The sequence below is a fragment of the Gossypium hirsutum genome, chromosome A13 (assembly GCF_007990345.1).
Source record: "Gossypium hirsutum isolate 1008001.06 chromosome A13, Gossypium_hirsutum_v2.1, whole genome shotgun sequence".
Lineage (NCBI taxonomy): Eukaryota > Viridiplantae > Streptophyta > Magnoliopsida > Malvales > Malvaceae > Gossypium > Gossypium hirsutum.
In genome coordinates this window covers 966,801-977,277 of record NC_053436.1, presented here as the reverse complement: position 1 = coordinate 977,277, position 10,477 = coordinate 966,801, and the positions used below count along the sequence as shown (strand labels likewise).

The following is a 10,477-nucleotide window of genomic DNA, read 5'->3' as shown; positions in this document are numbered from 1 at the left end:
AAATTAGGCCTCATTGTGGGAATAGTTGCCAAGTTTAAGGTCCAAAATGTGATTTAACCCTTTATTAAATAATAATAATATTTGAAAGGATTAATATACTATTTGGTATCTAAGTTTGGCTTAAATGCTCAATTTGATATTTGGGGGGGGGGTTGTGTGTGTGTCTCAATTTGGCACGTGAGGTTGGCTTCAATGCTCAGTTTAGTTCCTTTTGATACCTTTGTCTCATCTAATACATTGAAACCAAACTTGAGTTTTTTTTTTGTCCTAATTAAGTATCTATATTTTTTTTACTAAATCACATGTGTCAAATATTCATCAGGACACATGATTTTGTTTGGTCTAGGTGCCATATTGAAATTTGAAGCCAGACTTAAATATCAAATTGGGAAGAAAAAAAACTTAGGTACCAATTTAAACATTAAAACTAAACTCGAATATCAAAAAATATATTAACCCTATCGGTAATTTTTTTTCTTTTATTGTTTTATATTTAGAAATAGAAAGGCTTCACCGATGTTCATAGTTAAAGAGTAACCCAAAGTTCAACTAGAATTGGGTTGGACTTTGGGAAAATGGAATTTATAATCGAAGCCCAACTTCGATAATCTTTTGTAAACTAAACCTATACTACTAGCACTACAATTTTATATAAAAAAATATTTTATTTATTATGAAATTATATAAAAATAATTTTTTTACTATTGTTTTCGTTAAATTGGTAACATATTTATAAATAGAAAGATTCATGGATCGAGTTGGATAGCGATCAAATTACTAAAAAAATTATATTCAAATTAAAATTAGATTTAACTTGTCAATCATCTATTATTTAAAAAATATTAAAATATTTTAAAATTTATATTATTTTTTTTACAAGACTGCAATTTAGGGAGTTACGTCAATTTTAAAAACTTAAAAGTTAGTAATTAAATTATTTGAAAGTTTTCATTTAAGTTACTAAATTATTCAGAAGTTTTTATTTAAGCCATTAAGATATTAAGGTTTTTTTTTTTCAAAAGTTTAGCTAGCGAGCTTCAAGCGATAATTCCATGATTGATACAATATATTAGTACCTATTAACAAGTAGAAGAATATACCTTAAATCTAAGTTGATCTGATAGTCAATGTTAACTATTGGAGAAGAAAGTTGTTTGAATTTTAGTTTATAAATTCGTAACGTTTAAAATTGTTTCATAAAAAAAATAAACTATAGAAAAAAAGAGGAAAGAGAGGTTTGAATTGGTGCAGCAGCGGAGAGAATATAAAAAGCTATACAACTGTAATTTTAACAATCCAATGACTTAAATAATAACTTTTGAATAATTTAATAACTATTTCCTAATTTTTAAAGTAAAATGACCGAAACGTAAATTACTAGTAGTGATGATGTTTGGTTTAATTCATCCTAAAAATAATAAAATATTATAAACTTTATATTTTTATTTTCATTCAAGGCCTAGTTCATGTGAGCCAAACGGGTAGCTTGGATTACACTAAGCATTTACATATTGGCATAAAGCAAAGTTTAGTTCATAATGTTTATATTTTTTTATCAATTTGATCCTTATTTTTTTAACGGTTAATTAAAATCTCAAGATTCACACATGATCAAAATAAAAAAAAGTTTAACAATATGAGATTTGATATGAATATAACTAAGAATATGACACCGAGATGGACTTGCATATAGTCGACTTGTAGCATCATCCAGTAGGAGGATCCTTTCCGAACCCCATTAAAGCATGAGTTACGAACATCGAACCCCTGCGAGTCAGTTCAATCATTCGGCCGACACATGGAAGCTTAACTGTTTCTCTATTCCGAAGAGGCTTCTTATCCCACCTACAAATGAAATGTAAATCACTCATTGACGGTAATTAAAACCGAAACCTGAGAGTCAAGCTACCAACAATTATCAGCGAGATAGGGCTAAACGTGCGTACCAATCTTCGTGACGAACAACCTTTCCGTCCTTGACAAACAACCTGATCAATGATATCATATCTATGTTTCTTCCCAAGAACTTGTATTGTTGTTTGTTGTCAACTAATATCTGCAAATTCATATGCACAGCTCTAAAACCTCTAGCCATATCATTGATAAATTCGGGAAAAAAAAAGAAAAGGAAACGGATAAAAAATTCAACGAATCAAGTATAAATTTCAAACCTCATGCTTTCCAGCTGAAATTTCTTTTTCGTTGATGCTATATTCAACGATTCTTGATTCACTAAAAACCTGATAAGAAAAAACAAATTACGATTATATCAACAGTGACAATCAGAATCAATCATTACAAGTACTGAATTGAATATCTTTCAGATAATAAATAGAAAAATCGAGAAATGACAAGTGATGGAGTGATGAAACCTTAGAAAGTGAATAAAATGATGATTTGATTTGTTTCACTCTGTGGAAACAAATAAAATCATTGCATAAGAAAATTGTCAATCCTTAACACCATCGTAAATTCACTTTGAATGAAAATTTTCAACATTTAATACTAACCCATGAGCACACATGAGAGGGTCTTCAAAAGAAGCGTCCGCGGCGTATATTTCAAAGTCGCGTGGTGTGACACGAGATCCATATCTAATCCAGAATAAATAAGAAGAACAAGTTTATATTTTCATTCAATATGGTAATGCCATTCACTTAAATACTTACACAAATGGAATTTTTGGAAAGAAAACTAGTAAATATTAATTGGTAGTGGTGAAGAAACATGACCTGGAGATAAACATTAATTTCAGTCCCTGAATTCTTAGTAATTTATAAAATATGTAATAAGTTTTTATATTTTTTAAAATTTTAGAATTTAGTTTTTGTACTTTTATTTTTATAAATTTAATTTTTCTAACTTTATATTTTAAAATTCAGATTCAACTATTAACACTAGTAATTTTTTTTTGTTAAATTTAGGTTAATTGCAACTTCATTTTTTTAATTACATGGCTTACCAAGTGAATATTTTTTTTTATTTCAGAATGTCACACCAACAAATTTAACAAAAAAAATTTAACAGTATTAATAATTAGATCTAAATTTTGAAATCTGAAAAATAAAAAAAATTAAATTCTTGAAAATAGAAATATAATGACTAAATTTCAAAATTTTGAAAAGTATAAAAATTTATGACATATTTTTAACCATACATAACTATTAAAATGATAAAATTATCATTTCACCTTATTTATAATATATTTATTGTATAAAAGAAATTATTTATTGATAGCCATATTTGTACCAGTGACAGAGTGGATCGTGTCAATTGTAGAGCAATGGTAGATTTGACAATATTCACCTTGCGAAGTTCCATTGCCATCCTATATGAGACTTATTAATGTAAAAGTACTGTAAAAGTCGCTATATTTAGAGTCAGATTACATTTAGCTCCTCTATTAAAAAAATAGACAAATTCGTCTATTTCCATTATATCAAAGAGCAAATTGGTCTTTCTATTAAAATTCCATCCATTTTTATGATTGAAAATTGGTTCATGCACATCAACATGATGTAAACATGGTACGCCATGTGCTAGTATTCGGTTATTCTATCATTCACATTAGTTTTTAACTGTACAAATGAATTAATTTTTTAACAAAAATAGTCAACTTGCTCCTTAATCTAACGTACCGAGACTAATTTACTTAATTTGTAAGTAAATGGGACAAAATGGAGCCTCCCTCTTGGGCTTTACTAGGTAGTTTAGAAAGAAAATTTAAAGGATGGAAAATTGAAGAGATAGATAACTTGAAGGATAGAAAACTTTTGCTTGGTAGGAAAGATGAAAAAATAGAAAGAAAAAATAATTTTCTTTTTATCTATTGCTTGGTAGAAGTGAAAAATGGAAGGAAATAAAATAAAATAAAATATTTAAAAAATACATAATTTTGAATTAACATACACATGTCTCATTTTCTTTCCTTTATCATTCCGATTTGAAATGATTAGTTAATTGGAATGATTAATTAATCTACTCTCTTACTTCCTTTTCTCTCTTTCTCTTCACTTTTCCTTTCTTTTCTTTCACCCCTTAATTTTTCCATCCAACCAAACACACCTTTAAGCTTTACTTGATAGAATAGTTAAAACTAGAAGTATGAAAATTGAAAAGAAAAGAAAATTAAGCATTTAAAAAATGTATAATTTTAAATTAACATGCTTTCCTATTTTTTTTCTCTCACTTTTCTTCTTAACAAAGCACAATCTAAATTTATTTTCTTTCGGACTTTCAGCTCTCTCTTCTTATCTCTCCATTTTTCCACTCAACTAGGTACAATTTTAGTGCCAATTGTCCGGGATTATTTTACCTACTTATAGAAGGTGAATGATTAATGTACCGAAGTAAATATTCATACATCTTTGCTCTTAGTAGTTTAAGATACTGAGATTATGGATCGATTTGGGTACAGAAACAAATTCAGACTTCTTCAATTTTCAAACTGTTTTTGTTTTATAGTTTATATAAATAAATTGCAGCAACAGTTTAAAAGGAAAATCAATGAAGTTGAGAGAAAACTAACAAGTTAAGAAGGTGAGGCATTATATCATCGGATACACGCTTCACGTTGGTTGGATTGGATTCACATGCTTCTTTGCCTTTACCAAAAAAAAAAAAACCATAATTCATATATCAGTAAAGAATTATGGATGATATATGAAGAAGAAGATCAGGAAAAGAGAGAGAAACCTTCAGGATGTTGCGGATTCTCCATGGAAAATTCTGAGATTTTCTTGGCCGCCAAACGGTAAGTGAACAATGGAGAAGGCAATTTTGACAAGTAATACGGAACATGAGAGATGGCCATGGTTTCTGACACGGAGACGTGGCAGGAGCTTCTACATTAGCGTGGTTTTTCCTTTTTACGTTAGTAGAGTCGGTGGGGACACCCGATCCACTTCTTAATGGTTGAATAGTTGTAACCGGAAGGTAACGCTTACCGCTAAATAATTAATGAATTATTTAAAAAAATTCGTTGGTTTAATTAATTCAATTATTTAAAATTTTTATTTAAAATTATTAAATTAAATTTTTTTTTTCAAAAGTCTTGATCAACGAGTATCAAATGATAATTTGATGACCAATATAATAAATCACTATTTATCAATTAGTAGAATAACATAATTTAAATTCAAATCAATTTAACAGTTAATGTTGAGAATTAAAAAAAAAAACTGTTTAGAGTTGATTCACAGATTTGTGATTTTCAAAATTATTTCATAAAAAAATAAATTATAAAGGAGAAATAGAGAAGACCTTTGGTGCAAACGCGCAAATAAAAAAAAATCATACAACATTGATTTTAATAACCCAATGACTTAAATAAAAACTTTCAAATAATTTAATAACTATTTTGTATTTTTTAAAGTTAAATGATCAAAATATAAATTTACTAATAGTTTAATGACCTTGTGGCTTGTGCGTAGTTTTACTCTCTTTTTTTTGTCGGTTTAAATTTACCATGGTTAATTTAAATCTATATATCTATAATGTGCGAGATGAGTTGGTATTAACTGAATATTACTTCAATTAGAAATTGTCTAAAAATCTATTATTTAATGAATGTAACTATTGTTTTTAGTTATGACTAAAATTTTAAAATTCATAAAATACAAGAAATAAAAATGACCAAATTAAACTACGTGGATTAAATCCACAGCTTACACATCATACAGGGACTAATAGCAAAAAATTTACCTAAAAAATATGATTTGTCCCCCTATTTGTCACAAACTATACTGAAACCAAAATTCATTTACAGTGAAACGAACATAGTAAGACATATAATCAAAAAGGCAAATATTGATAACCAAATTTCAAACGACAAAAGAGGTATTTGATGAACATATGATCAAAAAGTACCGAAGGCTTTGTTTTAAATATAGTGTAAACCAAATCATGCTACTACATATCATGCTATTAAAGATGAACATACTTTATTTTGATACTGTTGTTTCCTTTGATTCAGCATTCCTTTCAGCTACAAATTTTGACATTCCAAACATCTGGAAAAAAGAAAAAATAAACCGAAAACTGAACATTAGCCAAATGTACAATGGGAGCGAAACAAAGGACAAAGGAAAGAACCTTTTGGATGGTCTTCTTAAAGCAAGTTTTATGCTCATCCATTGATGCATTAACAAACTCATCGATGTGATCCTTCAAGTCTTCAAGGAAGGTGGCTTCTTCATTCTTTTTCTTTCTACATGAAGCCATCGTCGCTTGTTTCTCGGCCTGGCTCTTTTGTGTTTCCATTCTTTCTCTTTTAATCGTTAAGTCTCTGTAACTAACATAGTAACAGTAAATAAGCATCCATCAACAAAAAGATGTTTTGAAGTAACGAAAAATATTCAGAAATTTTTATTCAACCATTTCAACTAATGGAGCAAACAAAGAACAAAGTACCATCGCTATTTGTAAACATATTTTTTCTATTTTCTATGGGTTTAGCCATAGCAAAGAATATCTGCAACTAAGGCCAAATATTTCAACAATTCAGGTAAGAACCACAGACAAGAGTAGTTGGGGGAAACTATAACATGGCAAAATTATTTCATTCACCTATATCAAATTTTGATAATTAAATGATGCAAATTTCAAATTTTGAATTTTAAGGTATGTTAGATAACATCAAACCAAGCTAAAATTAAAAGCATTTGAGCCAAAACCTTTTCAAAAATTGAACGCGAGAAGAGATTTGAGGACATGGCGAACAAGATCACTTACCTGCAGTATGCTAAAGCCTCTACAAAAGATAGTTTACAAAACGTTCGAAACAGAATGATCAAATAAGGACAAGCACTATACTAACATATACGTTCCAACTATAACCAGCGTAGCTCGAAATATAAATTGTTCCATACAATATGGCATGTTTATAGGCCATTATCTAACCTTACAATGAAATATACAAAAAGTTACAACCTAATATGGTATGCTTATGTGCCATGATCTTCAGTTTTAGTACAAGATACAAAAAGTTAGAACCCTTTATCACATGCTTAAATGTCACTATCTCATCCTACAGTTACATATACAAAAAGTTACAAGAACCTATCACCATGACCATAATCTTTTAGTGGATAGAAATAAATCTTCTAACCTACGCTGGTCTCCTAGAAAGTAGCAAACTTAAAACGTGAGCATTTGCGTTGGATGATCAGGAATTTTGCTCAATCTCGCTCATCTTCTGTTGAGCCTTCAATTTCACCTAAAGCCAAGTCCAATTGTTGGACCTTTTCAAGAATGAACATTTCAAGGCCACTGCTCCTACTTAACTCATGGCCAACTATGCCAACATTTTAAGGCAACAATATGACAGCATTAATAATTGAAATCACCAGAAATAGGTTGACTGAAAAACGTTTTTTTCTTCTTTGAAAATAGGTGCTTGAAGAGAAAGAAAGCAAATGTATAGCAGAAATATTCAGGTTAGTGGATTTAGAATGATACAATTTTTTTTGCCTTTCTTTACATTTTCATGAAGGAAATGCTTCATTTAATAACTGAGAGAGATAGTTAGATATAGGGGTGTAAATGACACATTGATACTCAAGCTATTTGAGTTCAACTTGAAAAAACTTCAAACTTGATTTGGCAATTATCGAGCTGAGCTCAAGCTATCGATTGAGCTGAATTCCACCTTAATAATACTTGACTCGAACAGCTCACGAGCCTTATCGAACTTTTCATATTTTTATATTATTAAATTATATTATTGCCCTTAATATCTATTATTAACCTTAAGCTTAATCATCGAGCTGAGCTCGAGCTTAAGCACAAAATTGGTAAACAAGCTTAATCGAGCACGAACTCGAGTAGCTCAATTATGTCTCAAGCTGAGCCCGAGCTTAAAAGTAGGTGATCGATAGAGCTCGAGCCGAGTATCTAATAAATTTTTGTGACTTATTTGTCGCAAAATATATCAGAATATTGTATTTCAATGAAAAAGAGAAAACCCAGTAACATAGGGTATAAATTGACTAGAAAGAGCAACTAATTAATCCAAATAAAAAAATTAAACTTATTCATCCCAATCTAATCAAATAATATGCAGTTTAAATTTTTTGTTTTCAATACAAAAATCATTCACCCAAATTCAATTGGAACAATTCAATTACTTGCTCTACCTCTTACCATCGATGTAACAATACAAAATCAAGTAATTAAAAAAGCTAATTGAAGTGAACTCAATAGGATTACAAAACAACTCATTTAGAGTTTCGAAGAAAGCTACAAATTCAAAGTTGACAAACATGCTAGGTTATTTCGCGTTTTCAAGATTACATCTTTCAGAAATAGATAACGCATACCTTCGATTTTGTTCAAAAGTTTCCACCAAAGAATTCAAAAGACCACTCAGCCGCAAAGAGACGCTACAAGGAAAGCAAAGGCTTTTCTTTAAATCAAAGGCCACCAATTACCAGAATCTTTTCAAATAATAAAATAAATATAAAAATCGAATCAAAGCAAAGGAATCGAGAAAAGAAAATCTAGAAATCAAACCTGGAAATAGTAGAACGCCAAACGAAATGTAAGGCCTAGAAGGAGAGAGCTCTGTTCGGTTCTAGACCTGAGAGATTTTATTTTTTTTCTCTTTTTAAATTTATATACCGAGATTTTCTAATTAATTGCACCATTCATGTTCAAACTATGAGTTTCATTTTAAATTAGTCCTTAAACTTTAAAACATTACGATTACATACCAAATCATCAATATTATATCAATAAGGTCATTTTGTTATTAAAATCTTTAATTTATCTGTTAAATGAAACATTAGATCTTATTATGTGAAATAAATTTAAATAAAAAATTTAAATAAAATTAAATATTGCAAAATTAAATATTATAATGAAATTTAAATTTAAAATATATTTCAACCCTTAAATAAAGTTCGAATTCACATTTTTGACTGGTAGCATAAAATTACCATGTCAAATTTATACGGTAATGTGGTGGTTTAGTTGAAGGTATACCTGAAAATGGGCAATGCCAAAATTTAAGTTCGTTTTTTAAGCTTGGGCTCAATCTGATTCAAAAGACGAGTTTAAAGTTTTGTTCAAATCCGATTTAGATAAAAAATGTTAAACCCAAGCTTGATCTGGTCCATCAATATTAAATTTTTTATATAAAAAATTTTAAAAATTATAATACATCAAATACACTAAAAACATTAAAATAAATGTTTCCCAGCAAATTAAAAATACATTAAAAAAAGTTTTTTTACTTTAAATAATACTAAGATAATTGTAACTTAACAAAAAAAATACCTCTAGAATAGTAAGAAAGTTAATAATAAAACAAAGTCATACAATATCTTAATCATTTTAGTGTTGGAAATGCTAGTTGTTGGTAGGCGAAGTTGCAGTTAAAATTACAGAATTCGTGTACTGCAAGTAACTTACAAGATTATGATAGTGAAAAAAATTGTAAGAGTACCACAAATTTTTTTTTTTTTGTAATATATCTTAAATTACAATGTAATCCTTTCATTAAAAAATGGATAAATTACTTTGTGTATAATAGATGTTTCTACTTTCTTTCATATCATCAATCGTAACTTGGAAGGGTTTTAATTAAGTCATAAAAATTAAGACGAGTTCCAGTTTAGTCATAAAAACAAATTATATTATATGTCACCCTAAGTGCCCTAGTAAACTTAGCAAAATAGTAAGATACGATTAGCATGTTAATAGAGATAGATGCGAACATGAAGTTTTGTATCCAGAGTTTTGTATATAGAGATTTGTTGCTTCAGGCTTTACATTTCGGTGCAATTTGGTTGTGTAGGGATGGATGCACTTATGTGCAATTTGGTTGGGATGAAGGTATGTGATAAGGTACCTAGCACTTATGTGCTTCTTGGTTATGTGGGATGGTTCTCATGTATCTGAGTCATTTCCCTAAAGTTTATTATGGGTTAATTAAACTAAAACCTTGTTAATAAGATGTAGTTATGACTATAAATCAATAACATATTCTAAGGTTAAAGATGTTAAAAGATTATCATATTAAAAGAATATGTATCAAACAACAAGATTGATCAATGAGTTATAATTTATAAACTTGAGTTTAGGTATATGATTTTTCATGGATGTAATAGATGAGTTAACAAAGCAATTTAAGATTTTCATAATGTATCTAAGGCTACATTTGAACACTTATGAATATATTAGTAGGCTAAGACCAAAAATCGGAAAGTATAGGGACTTAAAATAATTGAATTGGAGAATATAGACTAAATCTACAATTGTACACATAGTAAAAAGACAGCTAATTGAATTTAACCATACAAAATTAACTGTAACTGTTTGGATCAAGACTAAAATTTCAAAAATTGAAAAGTAAAGAGGCTAAAATTGACCATTTTGAGGTATAAGGACTAAATATACTATTTTCGTAAAATGAAGAGACTAATAGAAAAATTTAACCAAAAATCAGTTAAAGGGTAGTCAACGCTAATGAATCAAA

The 10,477-nt window shown here is 28.7% G+C and overlaps 1 protein-coding gene across 1 annotated transcript; it reads right to left on the bottom strand.

Moving 5' to 3' along the window:
- Window positions 1-1,423: 1,423 nt before the first annotated feature.
- LOC121212149 (uncharacterized) lies at window positions 1,424-4,888 on the bottom strand. The gene is made up of 7 exons (XM_041084408.1): window positions 4,696-4,888; window positions 4,529-4,604; window positions 2,511-2,594; window positions 2,373-2,412; window positions 2,172-2,240; window positions 1,947-2,056; window positions 1,424-1,845 (listed from the first exon to the last, which is right to left on the bottom strand). Exons 1-7 carry the CDS (start codon window positions 4,811-4,813, stop codon window positions 1,707-1,709), a joined length of 636 nt encoding a protein of 211 aa, XP_040940342.1. The 5' UTR covers window positions 4,814-4,888; the 3' UTR covers window positions 1,424-1,706.
- Window positions 4,889-10,477: the final 5,589 nt, after the last annotated feature.

Coding starts and splice junctions, on each gene's coding strand:
- LOC121212149 (XM_041084408.1), bottom strand. CDS start 4,813: ATGGCCATCTCTCATGTTCCGTATTACTTGTCAAAATTGCCTTCTCCA. Junction 2,595..4,528: donor ATGCCTCACCTTCTTAACTT/GTTAGTTTTCTC, acceptor ATTCTGGATTAG/ATATGGATCTCGTGTCACAC. Junction 2,057..2,171: donor TTTCAGCTGGAAAGCATGAG/GTTTGAAATTTA, acceptor ATGAATTTGCAG/ATATTAGTTGACAACAAACA.